Source organism: Serinus canaria, chromosome 3 (assembly GCF_022539315.1).
Source record: "Serinus canaria isolate serCan28SL12 chromosome 3, serCan2020, whole genome shotgun sequence".
Taxonomy (NCBI): domain Eukaryota; kingdom Metazoa; phylum Chordata; class Aves; order Passeriformes; family Fringillidae; genus Serinus; species Serinus canaria.
The window spans coordinates 97,574,764-97,602,691 of record NC_066316.1 but is presented as its reverse complement, the minus strand read 5'-3'; the positions used below and the strand labels follow the sequence as shown (position 1 = coordinate 97,602,691).

General features: G+C 36.6%; 1 protein-coding gene across 5 annotated transcripts in view; it reads left to right on the top strand.

Moving 5' to 3' along the window:
- KIDINS220 (kinase D interacting substrate 220) overlaps positions 1-19,481 on the top strand; it is a 74,213-nt gene extending 54,732 nt beyond the window's left edge. For 3 of the 5 annotated variants that reach the window (XM_018920590.3, XM_050972150.1, XM_050972151.1), the window contains 7 exons: positions 1,021-1,247; positions 5,400-5,510; positions 6,392-6,448; positions 12,663-12,803; positions 14,589-14,687; positions 15,545-15,793; positions 17,104-19,481. In XM_018920590.3, the coding sequence (XP_018776135.3) occupies positions 1,021-1,247; positions 5,400-5,510; positions 6,392-6,448; positions 12,663-12,803; positions 14,589-14,687; positions 15,545-15,793; positions 17,104-18,372 (2,153 nt within the window). In that variant the 3' untranslated portion in view covers positions 18,373-19,481. The remainder of the gene's footprint in view (positions 1-1,020; positions 1,248-5,399; positions 5,511-6,391; positions 6,449-12,662; positions 12,804-14,588; positions 14,688-15,544; positions 15,794-17,103) is intronic. The other 2 variants (XM_030235362.2, XM_030235363.2) reach the window with 2 other exon arrangements.
- Positions 19,482-27,928: the final 8,447 nt, after the last annotated feature.

The window sequence follows — 27,928 nt, the reverse complement described above, 5'->3', positions numbered from 1 at the left end:
CATCTCTATAAGACTTTCAGTGGAAGAGTTGTTTCTAATGTCCAACATGAATGTCCCCTGGCACAGGTCCCTTTTGCCTGTTATAGGGAGAATACAAGGAATCTTGGAAGCCAAGATCCAAGGTCCAGCCTGGATCTTGGCTTTTTTCTGGTGGCTGTTCTGTCTCAGGGAGGCCAGAGCATGGTTCCAGCAGTCTCTGTCCTCTGACTTGCTCATGCTTCTTAATCTTTCTGCTTCCTTACTTAACTCTTGCGCCAGGCTGGACCAGGGTTGTCTCCCTGGTCGTGTTTCACACAGCTGTTGTCTCTACTACCATCCAACTCTGGTGACAGGCTCTGGCCCCTGCAGTCTGAGACCTGGATGGGAGCTCTGTCTGTGTTGTCACATCCTTTTTGGTGGGTGCAGAGGACTATGGGTTTATGCCTTATGTGGATGCCATATCTGAGCTCCTTCTGAGAGGATGATGACCACCATGGGGACTCACCTCTTGGATAGGGTGACTGCACCCTTTCCTGGGCCCTGGCCACTCAGACTACCTTGTCACTCTCCCTGGGCTGAGGGTTGTTGAGGACCTTTTTTTCCTTGGCAACTCCCAGGTCTCAGTAGCACTTGCTGTGAGAGGATTGACAGCCCCTGGTGGATTAGAAGAGGTCCCTGTGTGCTGAGATTTGTCACTCTGCTATTGTACAGACCAGCCTTGGAGCAGCTTCTCTTGGAGAATGACTGTTAGGTTCCTTTATGCCACATTTAAAAAAAATCTAAATGTTTAGAGAGATTTAATGTGCTACATAAGTTTATGTGATAAACCATCCTAAATTTCTTAAGGACTCCTGTGTAGATGTGATTATCAAGAGTAATCAACCAAATCCAGCTGAAATTTGACCTTCTTGATGTTCTATTGGATGAGCTCTGATTGGAGTTAAATATACAAAAATGTACTGTAGTGAATTGGCAAACAAATAAAAACTTTTCCAAATACTTCAAGCAAAATCATATTCTTGTTACCAATTTATTTTTCAGATGTTCGTGCTGCAAGAGATCAGATGAATATTGGAGGACTTCCTTATCCCACCTTGCCTTTGCACGAGGCACCTGCTAGAGCAACATCTCTGTTCAGTCAGCCTTCCTCAGCTTGTTCTTCTGCAACCTCTTTCAATGGGCCTTTCAACAGCGCAGTTTTGTCCCCCCAGCCTCACAGCAGTTACTATAGTGGTATGACAGGACCTCAGCACCCCTTTTACAATCGGGTAAATAATCGAGATCCAATTAACAGTCTTCTGATTCAGTCTGGTAATACTGCAGATGTTATCTATTAAATATTAAAATATCCGTGCAAGTTTTATTTAGGAGTGGAAAAAAGTCCAAATGCTGACAAATTTTGCAGTTATGTTCAGTCAGTGTTGTTTGGGGAAGAAACATGGTAAATGGCATCAAAAAAACAAATTACAAAGGAGAAAAAATAATTTTGAGACACTGCTCATTTTTTGGATATTGCAGGGCTTTTTGGGTTGCTGGGTTTTTGTTTGTTTTTGTTTTGTTTGGGTTTTTTTTTTGGTGGTAAACTGTGCTCAGTTGTTCACAGACATTGGAAGGGATCCCGTCTTTTTTTTGGTTACTTTTGTTAAAACATACAGAAACTCAAGTGGGGAGATAGATTATGAGAATGTATGTCTGTCTTCCCTTCTGTCTCTTTTTAAAGTTATTCCATGATCTTTTCCCTAAGCTGGTGTTGTACTAGTTTAAAGGAATTAACATGAATTGCACAAAACATACATTTTTGAGCTATTTGTGGGCCTCAGAAAACATAGTCCTGGGAGTAGCTCATGTGAAAATTGAATTAAGTGCTTTACTGTGTAGTTGAAGAGTGTCTATAAACTTTCTGGTTTTGTGGGATGTGTTCAGTATTTTTAAACTTTATTTTTCACTTTTTTTTCTGTAGTACTGTCATGAAAAAAACCACAGAGAGCTGATGAAAGTCATAGTGTACTTCTATATACAGGAAACAGCCTCAACATTAAGTAGATTTGACTGTAGATAAACATATAACCTATTAAGGTGAAAAGTAAATTGAGTTATTCATAAATCAGTGTGTGTTAACCAAGGCAAAAAAAAATATGTATGTAGGCCAGAACTTTTAAGTTATCTATTCTAAAATGATTCTTATATACCTTCAAGACATTGACAGTATTCTGTTTTGTTGAAAATAGTGTAAAACAGCATCTATTTTGAAGTAGTCCAACACTGATAAATGCTTGACACATGAATATTTGTGTTGATACTAACTCAGCTTAGTCCAAGTAGCTGTTTTGTTGGAAGCCCTGTTTTTGTGTCTTTTTTGCCCTGTTTTGTGTTTCTGTACATGACAAGGTTTAAAGTCTGGGGTGATAAACTGTTGAAACCTGTGTGGGATTTTGGCTCCAATAAGCATTAGAGAAATAATTATTGGTGAGTCATAAGCTGTCCTTACAAAGAGTTTATTTGTTCATTTGTGTTAAGGCTTATAGACGTGCTTACTTTTTTGCCTGCTGAAGACTAAAAAGCTTCAATTTTGACCTTTCTCACTGGAATTTTTTACTACCCTTCTAAAGTATAATTGTTTTTAGTGTGTCACTTAAAAAATATTGTCAGAGAATACAAAATATTGTATTCGTTACTCTGGACTCATAAAGGTACTGTCATGAACACCACATACTGTGATGAGTGATGAGAAGCTTTTACAGGAAAAAATCATCCTGAAAAACTGTTGCCTTCAGCACTTTCAATCATATTTAACTTCTCAGGTTTTTGTAAAAATGGTGTTTAAAAAAACAAATAGCAACTCCCCAGTAGAAGTTTCTGAGAGAGGTCTTGGATACTGGTATGACACAACACAATGGATTCAAATACTTCTGTGGAAATGGCTGGATTTTATTCAAAAACACTCTCAGTTCTGGGGATATGTGCCATATTCTGACCAGTAAATGGTTCCTGTACTATTGTCTTTAAGCATTAATTTATGCTTAAGAAAAACCCCCTTCAGCTGTTGGGCAAAAGACTTTATTTTTGGAAAATACAAGTTTTTTTATTATGTATGTTTCTTCTTTTTTCTTTAGTTTCTCCTATGTTATAGACCTGGAACTTCCAGTGATGTAATCTATTAATTTTTGGTTTAAAACCCAGTTCTCCCTCTGGTTAGCTATAAAGGGAAGATTATGGTCCCATTGAGAAGCTCTTCAATTTAGCACCCTGGCTTGCATATAGGGCTAAGCTGGACATGTACTGTTTGCCTCAGTCTAATGGCCTGGCTGAAAGCTGAATTCAAGTTCAGCTTCTCAGAATTGCTGCTGTCATGGATTATTGTGGAGATGATGTTTCTTACAGGGAAGGTCAGAGCTGTAGGCAAGTCTAATTGGGATTTCCTGGGTCCTGGGTGGGGGAAAGAAATTATGTTATGTGAGCTTTTTTTTTTTTCTTTTGTCTTTTCTTTTTTTTTCTTTTCTTTTTTTTTTTTTTTTTACAAAAGAGAAAATTCTTTGATAACTTGAACACATAATGTTTTGCTACATCCATTAGGCTTTGTAGGCTATCTGCAGACTTGAAGAGGAACTCTGCACTGGTTTTTGCCCAATATATATTTATATTGATCTCATGTTTTCATGATACCTGTATTATACTTCAAATGAGGATTGTGTCTGAAGTGCTTGGCCTGTAATGGAGAATTAATTCCACAACGGAGAAACAGTGGGGTAGCTGAAATGGCCCCAGGGGTTGATTAGAAGTTATGAGAGGATTTTGGGATAATTGCCTTACTGGACAGACTTTTTTTTCCATTGCTTTGTAGTCTGATATCATGCAACCAGCAAGCTCCCTGTGTGTTTCAGAGAAGAGGCTCTGCAGTGAGAGCTGGGCACTTGAATACAGTTTGACTGTTAAGCATTTCATGCTTGGGGGTTTTCCACATGGTTTAAACTGTTAGTGTTAGAAAACTGAAGCATTAAACGATTCTATGGTATTTTCTGGAAATTAATCTCTCCAAAAAAAAGTTTGTATTATTTGTAGAATGTGCCTTATGATGGAGGAATAGTTTTAATTCAGTGACATTTCCTGCATCATTCTATACTAGCCAAATAATGTAGAGGCAAAGGCTAGGTAACCAAACTTCCCCAGTTAGACTAATGGTTACGATGAATATTGTGTAACTTCATATGTTGGAAAAGCATATGAAATTTTGGTGGTAATTATGTGAAAGTGCTCAGAATCTACCTCTAGCAGCTAAGAATATGGAACCATTTTTATTTTCCATAAAGTGCTTGAAGTTGTAGCATATGCTGTCTACATAAATGATATACTCAGAAATTAAACTTGAATTTCTCAGTTCATTTAGAGCTGCTTCTGAATAGAGAAGTTTTTAAGTCCTTATTGGCAAGTCTAAAGTGGAATATTTCGACAAATTTTACTCCTTCCTCATAGATTCTCCCTTTAGTCATAGAATTATTTACTTTATACTAATCAGAATCTTGTCATGTGCAGAAACACAAATCAGACAATATGTTCTCTTGTGAAGTATCTGGATAATGCAGTTTTGAAAATGCTGCACATAGAAACATCAGAAATCAGTAATGCAGCCATTGTTTTGAGATTTCTTTTAGGTTTTTATGATGTTTTGTTGGTTTTTAGATTTTGGGGTTTTTTTGGGGGGGAGGAGTTCTATTAAGAATTGTGTAATGAGTTGAAAGCAATGAGTGCTGTAATTCTGCTATTCCTAAAGTCTAATATAACACTGTCCCTTAAAATGTTATTTGTATTGAACAACATGCATTAATGTATTTCCAGCAAAACAAAACTCCAGTACTGTCTGCTCTAAGCATCTGTTCATATGTTTATCAAATCTAGAATTTGTGGAAGCCCCCAGGTTTGGTGCCACAAATATGGGAAGTTCTAGTGATGCTCTTATGTATCACACTTCTTATTTATTTGGTTCAATTGTCTTGGCTATTACAAATGACTCAAAGTTTTACTGAGCACCTGATTTTTAGATTAGAAGGTCAGAGTGAAATTGTCAGAATTATTGTTAAATTATCCTTTTCCCATGTTGAAAGCAGACGTTGGAGTGTAGCTACCAAAACCATTCTGACTCTGATCCTCCAGAAAACTATACCAGAGCACCCATTGGCTTGGAGGGAAAAAAAAGGGGTCATGTGCTGAGTGATTTTGAAGAATTCACTCCAGAGCTTTTGCATTGAACCATTCTGTTCAATGGTTCAATGCAAAAGTAAAGAAAGCTATTAGTAATTGCTCTTTTTTACTTTATGAAACTCAACTAGAGGATGTGTTTTGTTGTAATGATTTTTATTTTATTATTACATTTTGATTTGTGTAATTGTTTGTCCCTTTTTTGTTACACCTTTTTTTTTCCATAGCCATTCTTTGCCCCATATCTTTACATGCCAAGGTATTACCCTGGCAGTTCTCATCTCATCTCACGTCCACCACTAAAAACGAATTTGTCCAGAGATCAGAACAATGGCCTAGTAAGTATTTTGAAGGGTAATTCAAATACTAACCTAGACAATAAATATAGTGAGTAATGAAATTGAAGGTTATTAATGATGGTTCTCTGTTAGACAAGTATAAGCTTTATATTATAAATATTTTAAGCAAAGGTTTTACTACCATGTAATGTAAATGTATTTTGTTTTAACTTTAGAAATTCCTTAAAGAGGAAGACCAATTCTAGCATCCACATATAAAGATTAGAGAAGAATGGCCTGTGATGCTGGCAAAAAATATATTAATGATAATGCCAACTGTACTATAGTACTAAAATAGATGTAATGATAGAAGAAAAATGAGTGCTACTTGTAAATTTATATTCAAATTTTTTAATAATGTGTCACAAATTCTTTATACTTGGAGAAGATAAAATTACATCCTTTAATATTGTAAAGAATGCTAGAAACTGGAAGATCATATTTAAATGTTAAAAGAAATATATTTACTATTTAAGTAAAACAAAATACATTTTATCTGAAGTGTTTTTGCAAGTACATATAATTCAATTTTACCTATCAGAAGGGCAAAACTAGCAGACTTTTCTAGCTTCCTATAGAATAATAAATTTCCTATTTAACAGTATTTATTTTACTGACAGATGGCTGTTCAAATGGAATTATGAGCTGAGGAAAGATAAAAAAGTAAAAGCCTCACTTGTTGGTCGCTTTAGTTCTAGGGTATTGATACAATGAGCAAGGCTGTTAAAAGGTGGTAAAAGCTTTAATCACTTAAAGAAAACAAATATGTTTCTATTGAATTATGTATTATTATTAGATCATTCTCATTCACTGTTTACTTCATAATTTTTTGTTGAGCCCTTGATCATTTTACCCAAACCATAATATTTTGTTGTTGTTAGGATGTTATCAAGGAGGATGCTGATGAGGGGCTTCCTTCACCCACAGACCCCTCAATGGTAAACGAGTAGTCATGTGGTGTGGAAATTTTAGCATCTCATTGCTTTTTCAGCAGTAATGAGTCTGCATTAATCATAACTGCAGTTCACTAACACTGCATCAGTGGCTTTGGTGGGCAAATAGAGTAGTTGAAAACTAATGTAGTTCGTGAATGAATTTAAAAGCTAATATTTCACTTGTAAGATGTACTCTGTTTTCCCCTGTAGTTTTCCCCTTGCCTTTCTCAGTAGCTGTGGTGAGCTTTCAGTCAAGTGTCGTGGTAGCTGAGCAGAGTATAGAATGCCAGCTGGTCATTCAGTGCTTAAGTTTTAGAATTAATTGTGTTTTTCTGCTTCAGTCAACTCTCTCTCCCAAACCTACTTCTTTAGTTGGTGACATAAAGCTATTGCAGGTAACACAGTATAAGGTAGCTTTGATAGAAATGGAAAATAAAACATTGCTGGTCATAACTTACTCACGAGTCATAATGTTACCTTTTCTATGACTTGCTTTGTTTTATCCTAAGTATTCATACTTAGGATGTCACCTTTATGGTATATGTTTTAACTCCAATTATAGTAATTGTGTTTTATACCAAAACAAGGAGTTTAATGTGACTGTTATGATTCTCTTAATATTTGCTGCCAATAGTTGTTGGCAAAAGTTATACTTTGATTGCATTTAGTTTTTCTTTTAGTAAATAATTGCAAAAATGTCTTTCTACTGTTGTGCAATGAAAAAATAATCAAATCCCACACAGATTCCAAACTCTATTTAACTGTACATAACTTTCACTAAGAAACCACATATGTGCAGTGCAATGGAAAAGGTATGCTAAGTCTCTCTCACCCAAGTCATTTTTTACCTCGTGTGAAGGGATGACTTTGGAGTAATTTTTCCTTTGGTAACGCCATCCTTGTGTTTGATTCCTTATCTCATTATCCCATTCTTTCCCAGACCTTTGAGACTTGCCAGTGCAAGAAAATTAAGGACTTGATCAGAAGTGTTAGCATGGTGGCTGAGGACTGTGTGTCTCTGTGACAAGGCACACAAGCCTGGAAAAGTGGGATTTAGTCGTGGAGCAGAGTAGTGAATGAGTTCCAGCAGCAGAATTGGAACTGGGTGCCTCTTCTGCTTGCTGCTGAGTGTTTATCTTAATGCACATTTAGGTGCAGCTTCAAACAGCAGTTTAAAAGACTCCTGTAAGTTAAGTAACGTATTGCCTCTAAGTAAGAAAATACAGGAATTAAAACAGAAACTTCCTTTGAGATAATGATAATGGAAGATTTTGTTAGATCTGTTTTTTAATTTGATTTATACTATTGTGAGTCTGTAATGCAGCGTTTCAGATCATATACTTTTTAAAGACTTAGCACTATTTAACCTATGGTGTAAATCTAAAACTTTGAATTTTTTTTAAAGTCTCTTGGGAAGTTGACAAGAAGGTTTTTAGTCAGGATATGATATGCAATGTCTTATCAGAGTTTCATCTACTCTAAATCCACTTCTTTTGTCAACTTTATTGAATTTTCCATGAAAGGAAACAATATTATGTTTGTGTTATGTGCTACAATTATCTGTAGATGATGGGTACAATAATTTCATCCAGCTATTTAGGTGGCTCTTAATTGATGGGTCGTTGCTACTGTATAAGTGATCCAACTTATTAAATGGTTTGGTGCACACAAAGTAATTAAATAAATGAAAAAAAACCTGCACAAAGTAGTTAATGAACACCAAGATGTGTAATTGGTTTGGTGATTGAAAACAAGAGGAGCATGTAGAATCAAAATTGTCTTTCATGCTAAACTGGCAAGGAGCCAGGAATGTTGCAACTCCTGTGTAAAATAGAGTATAATCATTGTTTTGAATGTTTGAGTCAAACAGGGAGAAAAACCAGGATTACTCAGGAGTATATTTTTTTTTCACACAGATCATAATTTCTGCTTATTGCATGAGTTGACAGAGCTGTGTGGAGGCTGTTACGTGATCTAGTTCTGGGTCTGCTGTTGTTGTCAGTCTGATGTTGGAGTGACCAAGTTCTGAAATTCCAAACACAATCATTAGTCTCATAATATCTGTGTAAGTCCAGGTTAGCTTAGTAAAAATCAGGAATATTTTGAGTATAGTCATCCTGTATCAAGCATTTTACTTTAGCCACCTTCTATACTTAGATTATGTTGCTGATGATAAAACTTGTCTGTCTCAGACCATAGTTTACTGTTCTTTGCTGAATGGATCAAAACATAGATGTCAAACTGGTAAGTTGACCAAATACAATCTATGTAAGTTGTATCAGCATGAAGGCACATTCAAATTTTAGGTTATTGGCTTGAATCACTAATGAAAATAGTCGTAATATGCCAGCCTTTGACATTCGTGATGGAGACAAACATGCATTTCTGCTGGTTTTACTGTACAAATGCTTATTTTTAATAACTGCAAAAACTTCTAGAATGCCCTTTTGAAGAGTTTGCAGGTGGATTGCAGTGTTACCAGTCATGGAATGGTTCACAGAATCCCCTTTTATGTTAGAAATCAAACTAGCATTAGCAGTGCTTATCTGTCACAAACTTGATTTTGTGCTTTTGTTTGCATTGTTAATTTTGACTTCTGAGGAAGTAGCTTGGTCCAATATAATTACTTTGTTTAAGTACATTTTTTCATACTGCACTGAATATAATCCATTAAGATGTAGTATTATGTGTGCTTTGAATGAGGACTAACATGGCCCAGAGCATGTAGTATAGATAAACATAGAGTACTTCTTAAGTACTTTTCAAAAGTTTGAGCATGAATGAAAATGTACGGCATGGGAGTTTTCTTACAGATTTTCCAGTGCTTTTGTGTAGCATTTTTGTGCTTTGAATATTTGTGCTTATAAGAAAGAACTTTTTTATTCTGTGGGTGGTGATGGTTTGTTTTTGGGGCTTTTTTGGGCGGGTGGGGGCGAGGGGCGTTGGCAGATTTGGTTTGATAGAAGTTTGAAAAGTTATTTGAGGCACATTGGTAGTATGATGGGATCTTGAGATGGCAGGAGAATGTTTAATTAAAAGGAGGATTTTCTGTCAGAAACAATCTAAAACCTTTATGAAAAACAGAATATAGCAAGTGGTTTTTTTACAAATGTAAAACAGAAGAGTCTGCTCATGAAAATAGTATTTGTATATGTATATTTTGAAGACCTATTTTAAAAGTTTCATCACATTATGAAAATACACTGTGTCTATAACCCTGATTTCCTGTGTTTACTTCAAAGCATGTTCTCTGTATGTTCAACCTTTGTGATGTCACTTTAAGCTGTTGTTTCTTTTAATTCTGTTTTGTCCTTTTCTCAAAGCTGTGTAAGTCTGAGTTAAACAAAAACAGACAGGTACAGCCACTTCCTGTAAATTCTCATTCACTTGTTTCAGAGTCATTCCAGAAGCTATCATACTGGTGCTTCATGCTGGGCTGTCTGTAAACTAATGCTCATTACTAGCCTTGAGGTTTGTTTTGACAAGCTGCTTTTAGCTTTTGCATGGCAAATACTTTTCAGACTAATGTTCTCTAAGCATCTCTAACAAAACCACTAAGGCTGAAAAATGTGTCAGTTTAAGTACAGTTTTAATTCACTTACATGCTGACAATATCCCTAAAGCTATTACATTACTTATTCTTCAGAGAGTGCTTTTCATAAAGAATGATTTGGATTAATGTGCATCTATTTCAAACAGTTCACACTTTAACAAAAATAGTCTAAATATTTCAGCTTTTATGTATCTTTTTTATACACTGAAAGCAAAGTTTCTAAACTAGGTCTTAATGCATGCAGAAAGAATTGCTTGTCCTTGATTGTTAGAAAAATATTTTGATCTGAACGAGAATCTGTTAAATTAGAAGTGTTTAAAACTTTTCTTCATTTATTTCTGGGTATATCATAGATAATGTATTTGATAGATTCTGAGAAGAAAGGCAGTTGCTAACACATGTTGTGTAGGGACCATTTATTTTAGTGGTACCACAAAGTAATTTTGGCTATAACAGTTTCTTTTATTTTAATTGATAGTCCTTCTTTCAAAAAATAATTAAGATTTGAATAAACTTAGTATCTTGTCTCTGTTGATGTATTATCTAACTCATGCCTATAGTAAATAGTGTGTTTATGAGGAAATAATGGATCAAGCTGGTATTGTGAAGAAAAAAACACAGTGATTTCTTAAAGAGGAAGATTAAAGATGTTCATACAAGAAGTATATGATAAATAGATTATGGGTGAAGCTTCATTCTGTCACTTTTGTCATTTTGATGATTGGCTCATATCCTTGACATGATACAGATTTTAGATATGCTAAAAATCAGACTGAATTAAGACCTAGACATTGCAGTATCTGAAATTGGGCTGGCATGTCCTCTAAAGGGATACCAAGCCCTAGTTTAAGTGCCTAGACTGAAGTGGAACTAAAATGTTTAATTTTTCTGCAGTAATTTAGGTAGATTGCCTTCCCAGAAAATGGGATATATCTTTTGTTTGTTTATTATCCAATTGACATGACACTAAAAAAAAATAGGAACGGTTAAAGAAACAAAGATTGGTGCCCCAGCTATTTCCAGGCAAGTGTGTGAGCTGCCAGGCTCAAATTCTCTACAACCCCCAGTAGTGTTCCCAAATGAAGCTTATAGTTACACACTTTAAAGTCCATTTCAAGGACATCTGGTGGAGAGCTTTGGGGGAATTACATGTAATATTACCTAAACTTTGAAACTCAGAGTAGCTTGGGTGAGGAGTGTGCCTAGCTCCCCACATCAGGATATCTTTGATAACAGTTAAGTCAGAACTCTGAGGTTGTAGATAATGGGGTTTTGGATTGCTGCCATGGAATTACTAGCTGAATAAATTATTTGTAAATATCCTGGTTTAGATAATTCAGATAAGGTTAATGGCATTCTCTGTGATACCTCTTGGTTTTCACAGGGATGGGGATCTAGTAATTTAGTAATTTATCTAGTAATTTGTATTAATTCTGAAAGATTAAACGTCTTCCAAGTAATTAAATAAAAATGGGAGACAATATTACAACTCCAAAACCAGACTTCATTGGTGATTAGAAGAATAAAATAAAACTTGATTAACTGCATAATCAAAATGTACTCTTACATCTCAGGGCTTGTGCATGTAATAATGACCTCTGAAGCTTAGAAGCTCTTTTGCATCCTTCCAAAATGAGCTTGGTGCACAGTCTACAGTGCTGCACCCAAATCTTCATTTTAAGAAAAAAGGGAAGGTCCAACCTCCCTCACAAGTGGAGAGCATACAAATATTTTTTAACTGATAGAACTGATTCTGATTTTGCTTTTTGGAATTTGGAATCACTAACATTAACTACATACGTTCCCATCCAGGGGGAATGTGGGTAATTTTTAAAGAACATACTGCCTTTATATACTGTCTACCTGCAGATGCATTTGTTTTAGTTTTCCACCCTTTCTTTAAAATTCCCTGAACCTAGCAACAATGACAGGACTACTCTTGTGTTACAGAGCTGAATAATTATAAATAATTTCTACCTGAAGCTTGCCCAAGTTTGGGGTACATGAGGCATCCTCATAGTATCTAGTAGGGCATTTGCAGTGCTGCTGTTTCAGTACTGTGGTAAATAGCCCATTGTCTGATCTTGCATAAATAGAACCTCTGGAGGAACCTCTGGAAAATGAACAGATATTGTTAAAATTATTGTTAAAATTAATCCAAGTAGTTGAGGACTTATCTTTGTTTTGAGTGTCTTTGAGTTTTAGGTCATCTTTGTCTGATAATAAACCAGGAGATTTTAAGACAGAAAAATCTAAGTTGTATCTGCATTATTTGAGAAAAAAAACCCCAAACATCCCAAAACCAAAGTAACTGTTAAAGTTAGGGGAAAACTTGTGAGTGAAACTGCATTGTAAATTGATTAACCTGTACTTAATATTTCTGATTTTTATGTTTCTTTACTTAAAATTTTGTAAGAGGGTTATTTTGTCACAAAGGCAGGACTCAAGATGCTGCTTTTTTTCTCTCCTAGAAATACATATAATGAATGTTTCCCAATATATAGATATTCTGATAGTAATTAAAAATGCCTGTGCATTCTTATTCTCATATCTTAATTTTAAAATATAGTTGAACGCAGCTTGATTTGTGTTAGTGTGTATTGTGAATTTCTGGGTGTACTGAGTACTGGAACAAGTCTTATGTGCACGTTTTCTCACTTACAGGGAGCAGGCACAGGATCAGCCACAGGAGTATCCCATGTATCTCTGAGCACAATGAGTGTGGAAGCTGTGTGTGAGAAGCTAAAGCAGATAGATGGTCTGGACCAGAGCATGCTACCTCAGTACTCTGCAACTATAAAAAAGGTATCAAGTGAATTTCATTTATGTCTTTAGTTCCTAAACATGGAGATACGCAAGAAGAGGAAAATATTTAGTTACCTCTTTTCTTGAAAATTTTTATTAAAAACATCAGACATTAAAATAACATCCTAAGTTCTGTGCATGACAAGTTTGGAGGACATTTTAATACCAGCATTCATTTTTCAGAGGAAATGATCTGTTGAAAAGGACAAACACTCAGAAGTATAAATGCTGATGAGACAGGTTATTCTGAGAAAAGAAGCAAGAAAAATGTTTTCTAAATTGCCATGTGTAATGAAAAAATAAAAAGGGTTGCAAATGTCTTCTATATTTAGGTAGCAGTATCCCTTCCTTTTTCTCTGTGAAAAATTGGCACATCTCTCCTGTTGTATATGAGTGGTGAAGATGGTTCCATTTCTTTATCACAGTCCACATCTATTTGCTTCAGAAAAAGGTCACTGTATATTTTTCTGCCTCTCCTCTTTTCTGTGATAGATACATTAACACTGAATTGTGTTTTGCTCTTGAACTTTTTTTTCCACCATTCCGTGTGCTCTTTTCTACAAAGAAAGAAGGGGAAAATACGAAGGTTGTCATTAGTGCTTTTGCTGAGCTCACTTTACAGAACCTATCGTATCTTAAATAATATGGAAGGATTCAAAGATTCATTGATTCAAGGATTAAGAGACAGGTTTTTCATAGGAAGCTTCAGCAAAGTTACTCAGAGCAAGAAGTAGGATACTAGATTGCAGGTCATTAAGTGAAGCTGCAAAAAATTTTAGTTGCTTCCTTTGCTCCAGACTGAAAGAAAGATGTGCTCATCAGTTATCCCTAATGAGATTCCTCTTATTTATATTCTTGCGTTGTAAGAATTACAAAGGATATCATGCAAAAAAGAAGGAAGAAAATGGCTCAGCCTGGTCTTTTTCCTGGTTTGACTAAGACCATCTGTTGGGATATGGATACAAAATCATTGAGATCCCTCAGTATAAGCAGAACTCTCAACTTGGGTCTTGCATTTTCTGGCTGCTCTCCTAAGACATGGTTTCTCTTTTACATTCTGTCTACACACTGATATATGGTATAAAGAGAAATGCCTCTTGTTATGTAATGAAAATGGTTCTGTGTTGAATTTAATGCTTTTGGAAGTTAAGCACTATATAAACATGCCGAATGTGAGGAATATAGATCTTGTTGAAGCACTTCTGTGTTGATCTCTGATTGACGATGAACATTAGAAAGATGTCTAATCTTCTATCACTGGGAATTTCTGATGATGGGAGGAATGTAAGCCTGTTTTATGCAGAGAGGGAACTTAATGGAGGCAGTACTTGATCTTAGATGCCTGAAGCCAGGGGGTCAGATGCTGCCTGGGACTTCATTGTCTGATTATCTTCAAATGCTTGGGTGTCTGCAGTCCATTTCTCTTCCGAGTTGGAGAAATATAAGCACATCAGTGTGGCTTATTGTCCCTGGAATTTTCCACCACTTACATGTTATTTCCTTATATCTGTATATAGGACACTATCATATTGCCTTTTTTATACAGATTTTTAATGGATTTAATATTTCTATTTTTTCTATGACACGTGTTTCTTGTCCATCAGCAATTATCACTAAATATACTTCTATAAAAACATATGGTTTTGTATAGAATTGGACTTAATAGTGACTTTGGGAAATTTCACTAGTAGTCTGCATCCAGCTTTACCTTGACCTTTTTAGTCTGCTACTGCTGTGCCATAATTCTTGTATCCATAATTTACATTATTTAGTTGAATTTTTTAGGCAAATATAAATGGCCGTGTCTTGGCTCAGTGCAACATTGATGAACTGAAAAAAGAAATGAGTATGAATTTTGGTGACTGGCATCTGTTCAGGAGCATGGTAAGACTTTATGTTCAGTGTTCAGGTCATCATGAATTAGTCTTTTTTAATATGAGTCTTTCTTTCTGATTGCTTCCTTATTGTCATCATCTTTAAGTTTGTAAGTATTGTCTTAAAGCATGAATGCATCTGCTCTTTGTTACTTTGTCTTTTTGTCTTAAGCACTAATGAGTAACTGTTTGCTTGTGAATTTCCATCTTAATTGATTGTGAATTCTGAAGTTTTTTATCTCCTTTTTGTGTGGGATCTGTTTTTTCCTGTGTGGGTTCCCTTTTTGAAATTTGCTTATATTAATGAAATGGTCAGAACTTAAATTTTTTTAAATCTCTGTCCTACTATTGAAGCTAGTCAGGGAATTCAAAGTATATTTAATAATAAGTGCAAGGAATTGGGAAGGCAGGCTGTTACAGTGAGGGTTATGCATCACAGAGAACTGAGTTTTTTCTCAAATATTTTTAGACTATTGCCAGTTTTCTTTTGTAAAATAACAGTGTGTCTCTCAACCGTAAGTCAGTCTTGAAAACACAAGAATTACATTATGAGATTTATTGTTAGGTACAAAGTGTTTGGTTTTGCTTTAAAATTTGTAATTTATCACTTACTAGTTTTACAAGAATTTAAGTATTTTTGTGGCATGTGGGTTCTTCCAAGGGTTTGAGCAGTAATAAGAATAATTTGTAAATACAAAAGAATTAGCAAGTGATTTTTCTACTTTTTCATGGTCAAAACTGCATATACAGGTACACATTTACAGCTGTGAATTCCTCATTCCTATTTTTAATGGGATCTTTGTTTATCAATTTTGAGAACTTCTATTTATGTAATTACATTTAAACTGCCTCTCTTTGCTTGTTAAGATACTTGAAATGAGAAATTCAGAAAATCAGGCTGCTCAGGAAGATCCTCGTGGAGCAGCGGAGCACGGCACAGCTGCAGCTCCTCACAGTGACCTCACTCGCCGTCCTGGCCACAGCACCGAGCTGCCTCACACTGAGCTGACAGGCCTTGCTGGTCAAGCTCCCTACACACTGAACTTCAGCTTCGAAGAACTCAACACAATTGGTCTTGATGAAGCTCCTCCACGCCATAGTAACTTAAGTTGGCAGGTATTTAATAGAGAAATGTATTCTGCTTGCTTACCTGCATGGAAAAGAGGTTTTTTACAGGCTTGCTTATAGACAAGTCAAGAAATAAGTCTCTAGGATAGTTCAGATGCTTTCGGTTCTCAGTCTAGGTAAAGCCTAGTTCTGCAGAGATGTAAGCTCTAGCCACCCCAAATTGCTAACCATAGGAGATAATTTCAGTAATCAACATTGTGAAAGTGGGTTTGGGATATATAGCCCAGAGATAGATTTCCTGAGTGTCTGCATGCATGCCTGTGCATGTTTGTAGGATGCTAATTACCCTTACTGCCCATTTCCATACAGTAGCAATGTATGATTTTTTAGACCAAAGTGGCATTACATTGATGTATTTGAATAAACAGTGCTTCTGATGCCTATATCTAAAGTTGAATCAAAGGAATGAGAATGGTGGTTTGTCCTTAAGATAACATTATAATTCACCTGTTAGAATTTTTTAAGTTAATACTGACTTGTATTTCAGCTTATCTGTTGTGGTGAGTTGGCCATGGCTGGATGCCAGTTGCCCACCAAAGTTTCTTTATCACTGCCCTCCTCTGCTGGGCAGGGGAAAGGAAATATAATGGAAGGCTTGTGGGACAAGATAAGGGCAGGGAGAGATCACTCATCAGGGACCATCATTGGCAAAACAGACTGCGCTTGTGGAAATTAGTTTAATCTGTTACCAATGATGTCAGAGTAGGGTAGTGAGAAATAAAACCAAATTCTAAAAGCAGTCATGGGGGCAAAGAGGGTTATGTTTGTCAGAAAACTGATCTTTCTGAAAACAGTTATATGCAATGGAATTTTGCCAGGATATATTGAAGTATGTATGGTGGAGGTCTTATAAAGATGTTTTTGGGATTTGTTCAACATTTAGATGAATTCTTGCTGTCTTTCTAATATGAAATGCCAATTTTGTAAATGTATGAAATGTATTAGAAAAGCCCATCTTCACATACAAATCCAGTCTTTATAATTATATGCTCAAAAGAGTTGGTCTCAAATGCACTGGATAAAATGTTTGTTTTGTGGAAATTTTTCATTATGGGAACCAAGAATAGGAATATTTTCTCAGTTTAGTTTGTGTGTGTGATTCCATATATATGTTTATAGTAAGCATATTTAATTATAGTGTTTACAATTTTACTTGGATAATCTTATTTGCAGTAATGAAAAGAATAATTTAAGTACATATTTAATGCTCTGAGTTATTTCATGTGAGAAGATTGATAAAAGTAAAAATAGATAGTTCATTTAACTGTTACCTTTTTCTCTTCTTTTTTGTTTTCCAGTCACAAACTCGTAGAACTCCAAGTCTTTCAAGTCTTAACTCTCAAGATTCTAGTATCGAAATATCAAAGCTTACAGACAAGGTACAGGCAGAGTACAGAGATGCATATAGAGAGTATATTGCTCAAATGTCACAGTTAGAAGGAGGGGCCAATTCTACCACTGTAAGTGGGAGGTCCTCCCCTCATAGCTCAAGTGCTTTCTATATGGGCCAGAGCACGTCAGGGGGTTCCCTACACTCCAATGCAGAACAGGAAAAAGGAAAAGATGGTGAACAGAAACAGGATGATGGAAGAAAGTCCTTTTTGCTGAAGAGGAATGATGTTGATTACAGTACTTCAGGTGTTTCTACTAATGATGCATCTCCTTTGGATCCTATAACTGAAGAAGATGAAAAATCCGATCAGTCTGGTTCCAAGCTTCTGCCAGGAAAGAAGTCTTTGGAAAGAACAAGTATTTTCCAGGCTGCAGATTTAAAACTTAAGGGAGTTACTCTCCGGTATCAGAAACTTCCCAGTGATGAAGATGAGTCAGGAACTGAAGAATCAGATAATACTCCACTTCTTAAGGAAGGTAAAGATAAGAAAACAGATATCAAAATAGAGAAGCAGCCCAAATCTCCAGAACATGGTTCTGAACCTATTAGAACCTTCATCAAAGCAAAGGAGTATTTGACAGATGCCCTTCTGGATAAGAAAGATTCGTCTGACTCTGGTGTAAGATCCAATGAAAGTTCTCCAAATCATTCCCTCCACAATGAAGGAGCAGATGATTCACAGCTTGAAAAGGCAAATCTCATTGAGCTTGAAGATGACAGTCACAGTGCAAAAAGAGGAATTCCACACAGCCTTAGTGGCCTTCAAGATCCAGCTGTGGTTCGCATGTCTATTTGCTCAGAAGATAAGAAGAGCCCTTCTGAAAGCAGCCTGATAGCAAGTAGCCCCGAAGAGAGCTGGCCAGCCTGCCAGAAAGTCTATAATTTAAACAGAACCCCTAGTACAGTCACCTTAAATAACAACAGTGCTCCGAGCAATCGAGCTAATCAAAATTTTGAAGAAATACAAGGTATCAGAGATCCATCTCAAATTATCCTGCACCCTGGCTCAGGTTCCAATCCAACTGCAGTTCAGAATGAGAACCTGAAGACAGCTGCTCACAAGCGAGGCCAGCGTTCAAGTTATACCAGGCTTTCAAAAGATTCATCAGAGCTCCACACTGTTGCAGCCTCAGAGGGGGCTGGGTTTGGAGAAGAGAGAGAGAGTATCCTGTGAAAAGCAGCCAGGTTGAAAAGAATATGCTCATGAATTGTAGCTTGGAATTCTTTGTCAGTCTGTGGTTACATTTATCTCTGTAGTTCAAGCTTTCAGTATTTTAAAAGAAGGCCTAGATTATTTTCAGTCATTTTTTCTGAAAGGAGGAGTAATTTTTATCAGAAGCAAACTACTTCAGATCTTCCCCACATATAAAAGCAGTAGTTGTCAGCATGGAAAATCAGTTCTTTGTTAAAACACTGTGCAAAGGTTTGGTCGGGGCAGATTTTACAGAAGAATGGTTTAATTATGAAAAGTACAATGTGATTTTGCTTTTCTCTTGGGATATGTATTACTTATCCCATCTAAACATTCCGTTCATTCTCCATATTTGCAAGTAAAGTTAATGCTGTCCGTCCTTGCCATTTGATGCTCAAGATGCCAAAACATCGAATAGCACAACCTTACCAAACTTTGCATTAATTTATGAATTAATGTGTGCAACATAAATTACATATGTTGAAATTTGAGTGTTAAGGTACTTGTTTGGCTATACGTATGCTTTTGCTCTTTGTATGTTCAGTAGTTACTGTTGAATTTGTGAACTTTGGGTAGAGTGGTAATAAGGTTTGTAAGGAATGTTGTCTTGATGTGTCACTGGAATTGGCAGTTATTTATAGGGTAATACCTTATCATTGACTTAGTGGATCCATTATTTATTATAGGTACACAGTTTTGCAGTCCCTGATTAGATGGTCTCTGTAGATGCAGCCACCAGATTAAAATACTGGATAAGGATAAAGTATGAATATGATGTTTGAATTTATGAAGCATTTGTGGCTGTGTGGCTTTTCCTTGGTACAGTGTTTATCATTTGGTTATGGAAAGAAAAATAATCAGTGTTTGCCGTTTTAAAACTAATGCATATCTTTTGGAATCTTGTCAAAGCTGTTCTCCAGCATCTTTATTTCTGAAGTACAGTGTTTGAAGATTTTTTTATCATCTAAGTAATGTACCTGAATTATGTTATAGCAAATACTTGTACTGTCCAGTGAAATCTGCATGGTTTTGAGGAAGAATTGTTCAAGCTGGAGTCTGCTAATAGGAAGAAAATAAAAAATAAATTGGCATGTTGGGCTTGTGTCCAAATTTCTTTTTATTTGCAGTACTTTGTTTCTTCACTTGATAAAAATGTTAAATCCGTGTTGTTATGTTCACAGATTCAATTCTTTAACATGCAATAAAACAATATACTTTTTAGTATAATACTAAATAACTATAGAAATACATTTGATAAATGAAATTGCCAAAGCAGATGTTTCTAAATTAAGTGCTGTGAGCTGCAGAGCAGTGGACACCTCTCACTAGTCCAGAGCAGTATTCCTGCTGTTTTGGCAGTCACATGTGCTGGTAACTCTGCACAGCTTTGCTTGTATCCCAGTGCATCTCCAACCAGATGCTTCCCAAGAGACCTTGTGGTCTTGGCCTTTGTTTTCCAAATTAAGATGATGCATTTCTGTGCCAGAGTCAGCAGAACTCTTTCTGCCTTTATCTAGGCTCTCTGTTTTTTCAGTCCATGGATACAGGACCGGAGATATGATCTGTACATTTCTGGATTTGGTTGGTATGTTATTTGGGTGAATTAAAATTTACTCAGTGTTACAGAAGTACTGGAGACTGGTGTGCACTCTTAGAGTAATAGTTCAGCCAAAAAGCCTCACAAAACAAAATATGAAGCCCCCAAAGTCTGTGTAGCTTCATAATACTTTGCCAGATCTTTGGGAACAGTTTTTTGGGCTGGGTTCTTTGTCTTAAAAATAAGAGTACATTACTCTGCTCTCAGGCATTTTTGGGATGTGAAAGCTTTTGACAAGAAAAATACTTATAATCATTGTTTTGTAAGAGAAGACAAGTGTAGCCTTCTTCATTTAGGCATATAGTATTGACAAAAGATGCAAATTATTTGGAATAATTTTATCTTAATTCCTCTAAATAGATGAATGACAATTTGTTGTATGGTTTTGAGGTATTTTTCTTCCTGAAAGTTTTATCCCTCAAGTCTTCATAAAATATCAACATTGGGATGAAAGAGGTGGTTGAGTGGAAAACTTTTCAGTGTTTCTGTTGTGTGTTCACTAATACCAGTGAAAATACTTGCCATCACTAGGAAGCAATAGTTACAAGAAACTGCCTAAGATGGCACAGGGCTTAATGCAATTCTCCCTTTGGTATGTTGATCCATGCCACACATGGGATGTGGGTACCTAAGGTCATTTCATTTCCAAACTATGGTTCCTTCCTGTTTCATGGTCTGCTTTAGCTGTGTTATGTAATAATGCAGGCTCTAGTTTATATCATCAAATGTGTTAATGGACTTTTTATTTAATGCCTTCCTAGCAAAGTTCCTAGAATTGGGAAATATGAATATGTTATGGCCAGTTTAAGAACAGCATGCCATAAAAGCTGGCTTTTAACAGGACAATAAATAGAAGTGACTCTCAGAATCTTCTTGCATAAAAATAACTAGACAGAGTGAATTCTTCTAAATTTTTTTATACAGGTGTTCAAAAGATAAGAGAAGAAACTGGTAGTATGATAAAGGGAGAGAAGAGAAAAGAAAGAAGGAAGTGGAATACTTAATACAAGAGAGTAGTAAGTGTCTTTTAGTACATAGCAGAAATAAATGTTAGTTACTGTAAATATTTAATGTTTTTTTCACATGTAGAATATAATGGGATAACATTTGCAAGAATTAAAAATACACTGCAGTTTCCTAGCTGAAACTTGGTTTTTTTTCTCTACCGCAGTTTCTATGGCTACTTGCCTGCATAGTTGTGCAATTTTTCGAGTTAAGAAACCATAAACAATTTCCAGTGTTGAAATATTTAATGGTAGCTCTGTGACTTGTGGGAATCGTGGAACCCAAGAGTTCCATGGAAAATGGAAATGAATGAAAAGTATAAAACAATAAGACAACTGCAAACTTATTTCTGGTACTCACTACTTTCCAGAACTCTTGTAATGATAGTTTATGTATCCACTCTAATTTTGGATGGCTGAATGTACAGGAACTTGAAACCATGACTACTTTGTCTAACTGAATCTTAAGAGCACAGTTTGGCTTGCCCTCATGTTATGATGCCTGGATAGGATTGCATGGTAGGGTGAAAATAAACCACTTTTGGAAGGAAAAATTGGATGCAAGTAACATTCCAGGTTTTATATGAGACTCTTGTGGCTATTTGCCAGCCTTTTCCAGGATTGCAGTTTCTGAGGAAGTGAGAGAGGGAAGTTCTTACATTTCACTTGTAAAACTTACGACAAAATGATGGTCTGGTAAAATTCTTGGAGATCTGGAAAAGAAGTTTCCATTTTGTGCCTGTCCTGGTCATTCTGGGATATCTGATCACCCTATGTGACTTTGCCCACACAGCACAATAGGTATGGGATGTTGGTAAGTTTTCAGATCCTAGCTTTCTTAACTTTTCTTTTTTGGTTTTTTCCCCTTCTTTTTTTTTTTTTTTTTTTTTTTTTTAAGGTAATCTGTGGGAAATTTTCCTGAGACATGCTTAGCATGAGTTTATACAGAATGCTGAAAGTAGGTAGTTTCTCTTGTGGTCTGGGGTTCAACTCTTCTGTCAACAGAATCCACAAAGTGTCTTTTTCACATGTGCAGCTCTCATGGGAAGCTTTCTGGACCTTGCAGTAAGAATATGGGAAGTTCTCTGCATGGCTACAGGATAACACACCGGAGGAGCTGCAGTTCAGCATGTTGCATCCTGTGGCCTGGATCATTTTGATCAGCTTTATCATCTGTTATAGGTTTGTTTAAGTTTCTAAACACATTACTAAGAAATTGCCAAAGAAAAATAATACCTGAATATTTGAGGTCTTGTAAATGAAAACTACAATAGTGGTGAAATAGTGTTCATACCAGTTAGTGAATTTTCAGACACAAGAGAAAAATATTGTAGTAATTGGTGTGAAATAAAGGCTGACTTCGGGATTTTGTTCTTTTTTGTGCTGTATAGGAGTTGTAGTGAGGAGGACTTAGAGCAAAATTCCAATTCCAGTTAAACAGAGACTGGAAAGACTGTGTTACACTTACATGCTGTTTTCTGGCAGCCCTTGTGCATTGTATTTTCTAGATTTCAGTTATATTTCTTAAGGCCCATTTCATTAGATTAAGGGCAGGGTGGGCAAAAATTTTACTTAGAATCTTTTTCCTTGGGAATACAGAACAGTTCATAAGTTTGACATGTTCTCAAAGGTTTCTGAATTGTAACAAACAGAAGAAAATAAAAGGGAAAATGGGTGCTTGAAAAAATTCATAGTATAAATAATATCACACCATGTTTCCAAGCTTAAAGTCTAACATTTCTGTTTTCATGTGTGAGTCTGACTCCTGTGATATGCTTAATATTTTGGTTAAGTTTTGGTTTAGAAGTTTAAGTGCCCTGTCTTCCATGAAGTAAGACTCAGAGCTACAGGGTTCTTAGCAATGATTTTTGCTGTCACAAGTGATGTAGTTCATAAAGAAGACTGATACTGACAACACCAAATGTTTGGGCCTTTAAAACATTACCAGGTGGTGTTCTTGCCCCCAAATTGTTGTGATGGTGACAGTGGATAAACTTCTAAAGGAAATTCTGTTGGCTAATTTTCTTCTCTTACTTTATCAGTATCTTTGGGTCACCTAAGGTGAAGGAAAAAATATCTGGGATATTTTAGAAGAAAAAAGTCTTTTGGAGGAAAGAAAGGACAGGTGAGAGATTGTGTAGCACTCTCAGTAGCAAAAGGTTGCAACTGAGAGTGCTACAACCCACCCCCAGAAAGTCAAGGGTAGTGCAGATTCTTCTTAATGGATGCCTTGGGGCAGGTTGGAGTAAAAGACACTGAATGGCTGGTATTTCTAAATATATGTAGGATTTATTGCAGAACGGTTTGGTTGCAATGGAAAGCATTTTGGCTATTTTTGTCTATATTAATATGACAATATACGCTTTAAAAGTATGTAAGGAAGGGACAAGTGTAGAAAATTCTCGCCATCAAAAGGCATCCTTACACCAGTTGGGAGTTGCAATTATAATGTCTGTTAGTCAAAGTGGTGGTTGCAGACCATCAGGTGGTGGGAGGAGTCACGCAGCACCCCCTAAAACACTACCTCTACTGAGTTTTCATCAACTCAGGTTCACGTGAGAAAGGGAACGCCCAGGGTACCTCTCCTGGGGTGGGGAGTTTCACACTGGATGATGATTGTGGTTTAAGGTTTTTGTTCAGGACACTTCAGAAGCCTTTGACACCGTTAGAGCTGTCTATGTCAGCCCAACAGAGTCCATTATGGCCCATCAGCAGAGATGAAAACCTTCAGGAGTGCGAATGTCCCAGTACTTCCCCGCCAAGGGAGCCACCACAGCTGAGTTCACTTAAGTAAGGACACGAAGACATCCCCGAGCCGCAGGCTTTGCCTCTTTCCTTATCTTGTTCAACACCAGCTGTAGCCTATAGAGGTGTGCTCACTCTCTGCTCACCCTCTGCACCTGGGCAAGTACTTTGCCAATTGCCGGCTTGCCCTTGAATGTTTGAGCTATCAGCAGCACTTGTGGATACTTTCTGCTCCCAGACCTGGCATGATTGGACAATAGCACCCCTTCATCTTATCTCAAGGGCCTGTCACTTTCCCCACTCCGGTCAGTAGGCATAACTGGGGTGGGGTGGGGTGGTCTCAGATGAACAGCTTCTTTGCAGTTTGCTAGAGTGGGCAGAAGTCCTCTGATGATTTTTACAGTGTTTAAGCCATTAACCATTTCACTCTCTCACAGAGAGTTGGTGTAGATTTCTTTTAAAGATGAGATTCCAGCAACGGAACATACTTCATGTAATGTGAATTCTCAGAGCTGCCATTACACAGCGCAGTGTTCAGGGTTCTTTCATGTTTCAGGTCTGAGTACTGAAATTGCATATCCTTGTTGCTTCTTACAGAAGTAACCTGGATTGCAGAATTATCTTTGTGAGTAAACCAGAGTGTCTGTATATCATTACTGGAGTACAATAAGTTTATTGTTTAAGAAAGAGAAGGGGAGGAAACGAGTGTTAGTGGTCCATTATAAGATTTTTCTTTGTGTCCAGGATTTCTAATGGTAGAAAACAAAAAGAAAAGTTTGAATAGTTTGTATGTGTCCCTGGAACCTAGAAATAAAAACAAAGTTATAAAATATTGACTGTGGGGAATAGTTAAACTAAAATGGAAATTTTGTGATGCCTTACTGCCTTGCCTGACTAATTAAACCACAGAGAAGCATTCAGCAGAGATTTAACTTTTTGGTTTTGAATATTTCTTCTGAAATAATGTGATGGTTTGTGCTTGGCTAAAAGAAATACATATTCTTGAATATGTTTATATATTGCACTACCATCAAATCTTGCTCATTTCTTACAGTACTTTTGAGAGGCAGCAAAACTTTCTAGGTTTATTTTGGACACCAAAAATCCTTTCCCACCTCAGCAGTGGTAGAATACAGAATTATATGTATTTTTTAGAAGAGTCCTGAGCTTTCATCTGCCAATCAAAATGGACTTTTGTTGAGAGACCACCTTTATTTTACATTCATTGAAATAGTAGAAAGTCCTGAAATCAAAACTAAAGATTCCTAATAAGTTGACTTTTTCTCATTACCCAGCTTTTTTTTTTCCATTCTCCTTATGTTCCCTGACTATAAACCTTACAGCCTATTTATGGTCCTCTCCTGTTGGCAAAACCTAAAATTTTAGCTTTGAATTATTCTAGCTTCAGGCAATCCAGGCATTTGGAATTTGGTATATATTTGCTTTCCCTTTTGCTGGACATGCTCCTGTCCTGTCTTGCCCCCACGCTCCTGTATTGGGTGCACGAGCACATGGTGTGCTTGGAACTGTTTCAGTTCTGCCTCAACACCTGACTGGTAGCTGGGGCTTTGTTTGCTGACAGTGTGACTTACCTTCCCAAATTTCTTCATGATAACTTCATAACGGCTCTACTCTGCAATTTCTTCTACTTCAGCAATGGCAGAAAATGCTGTTGTACTGCAGTGGTGGTGGTGTTTTTTGCTTGGATGAGAATATTTAATTGGTGGGGTTTCTTACTCCAGGAAGGTTTTACAGCCTAGGTAGGCTCTAAGTTCTACAATCAATTTTTCTCTCACTTGTCTCTATCCTCTTCCTCAAGTCCTGGAAAATTCACAGGATATATACACAGTCCACAAATCTGATTTTAAAATACATTTTATCTATATTGTAGATGGTATTGTGGACACATCTAAAAAAATGCACTAATTTATATCTGCCAATGGAAAAAAACTTCAAACTTTATTTTTTGTGGGGGAAATCTGCTTCTTTGTTTCCTTGCATCTGTTCCTGGAAAATAATCAGGCAATCATTGCTCATAGGATAAGGACAGTTGTCAGCTCATCGACACTCTAAGTAGTCTGTTAAGATTGTGGCAGAACTTTATAGTTGCACTCAGGAAGGGCTAATTTTCCTCTTGGTTCTGCTTGATGATGCAGGTCTGAGTGGCACTGCAAATAGTGTTATGTGCAGGACATTTTAGCACTTGCTTTTAAGTAATCTGAAGAATCTGAAAGGTTCTACATTTGTTTAAAGACTCAAGAGTCAACCTTTGGTGTTCAGATATTTTTACTCAGAAAAATAAAAAGAAATCTTGATTTTTTTTTTTTCATTTTTTATAAAAGACAAATCCTCAAACCATAAGCCTGTTTAACCTCCGGACATATTTACACCTTTGGAATATAAAGGAGGGTTTAGAGGTTTTGTTGTTCTGGGATGCCTTCTGGTCTTAATTTTCGACATCATCTTTTCAGTAGCTTCTTTCAAGGTGTGACGAGGAACCATGAATAATTTCCTCTGTTTTCACCATCTGTGCTACCTTCTGCCTCTCTTCCATCTGATGACAGACTAGCTCAGCTTCATCAGATCTTTTTATATGCTAATATGAACCAGAGTCTTTAATTTTGTTGTCCATGGCTACAGTGTTCAGTAATTTTTATTTTTTATTTTTTGTCTTCACATCAAATTTCAGGTCTCTTTTTACAGTAATTTCTTTAAGCACCTGGTGCTACTTTGCAAAACTGAGATCCATAGAACTAATTTATCTGCATAGACCCATTACTCTCAAGCAAAAAATACAATGGTGATTCATCTTAGATTTACAAGAGAAGGTATTTATGCTTAAAATTCAAATTCAGGAAAGTAGTCCCACTTCTGTAATTTTCCAGTATAGGAAGGGGACAGTTGCTTTATTCTCATCCTTGAAATTATTTGGACTTTCAGAAAAAATTCAGATTACTTTTCTTGGGACTAGTTGTCTTTTGGCAGAGATCTGCCCCTGCTCATCTGAGATGGACTATGACTCTTTTGCTCGAGTAACTGGCTTCTAAAACATAAGGTCAGTTGGCTCAGGTTCTGTCAACTACTTTATGGTTCATCAGTTCTTGGCGGGGGGGTGTGGGGGGGAATGTTTTGGTGGTTTTTGTTTGTTGTTAGGTTTTTGGGTTTTTGTTTGTTTGTTTGTTTCAGGGACAGTAGATGAAAAGAGATAAAAAATCACCTATCTTTAAATAGCCCCTGGTGTTCAAGGGCGGGTAGAAACCTATCAGAGTTTTTTCTCTTCAGAAATCTTTTCAGGCTGTGGAAAGCTGGGTAGAGTACTTAGACAGTCATCCTCCTACTGTGAGGAGCTCCTTTCTAGTCTTTCTGGAAAAATAACCTTCAGTTCATTGTGGGTTTTTTCGTGGATTTTTTTGGTTGGTTGGTTTTGGTTTTTTGGGTTTTTTTTTTTTTGGGGGGGGGGGGGGGAGTGTTGGTTTTTTTGTGGGGTTTTTTTTTGGTTTGTTTTTTGTTTTTTGTTTTGTTTGCTTGGTTTGGTTTAGGTTTGGGGTTGATTTGTTTTTTTAAATCTATCTGTATCTGTCAGTAACAAATCTGAAAATAACGTCTCTATCTGATCTTGGATCTGATGAAGAATTCTTTACCTGTTTCAGTGTGAATACTGAGTGTCTGTCAGGGTTAGGGTACTAATGTTCCTATGCTGTGGGAGAGAGATCCTTATGAAAAACATAAAGGGTTGTATGGGAGAATGCATTAAAAAGCCTTCTGTTTCTTCTCTCTTGGCTGAGTGTCCAGACTTTGGACTTTCTGTTGGAGCTAAAGAAGCTCAAGCATCCCATTATCTGCTCATTCACTTGGCAGCATTACCTTGATGCACCAGCCACACGTGTTCAATTCAGTATTCTCAAAGGTCCTCTAGGTTGAATTAAATTGTTGCCAGCATGGAAGAGCAACAGCAACAAACCAGGTAATGATCAGGGCCAGGACTGCAGGACAGAACCTGAGAGGAGTTACAGCATTGCCATTCCTGATCACATCTTTTCAGATTGTAACATTGTTTGGAGAGCAGGTGAAATTCACACTTAGGATTGTCACTGCCACAGTCCCTTTTTTGGATAAAGTGAAGTCCTATAGCTTCCCCCCTTCTCAAGCAATTCTATTTTAACTAGGGAATGTAGTTTTATGTAGCCTCCCA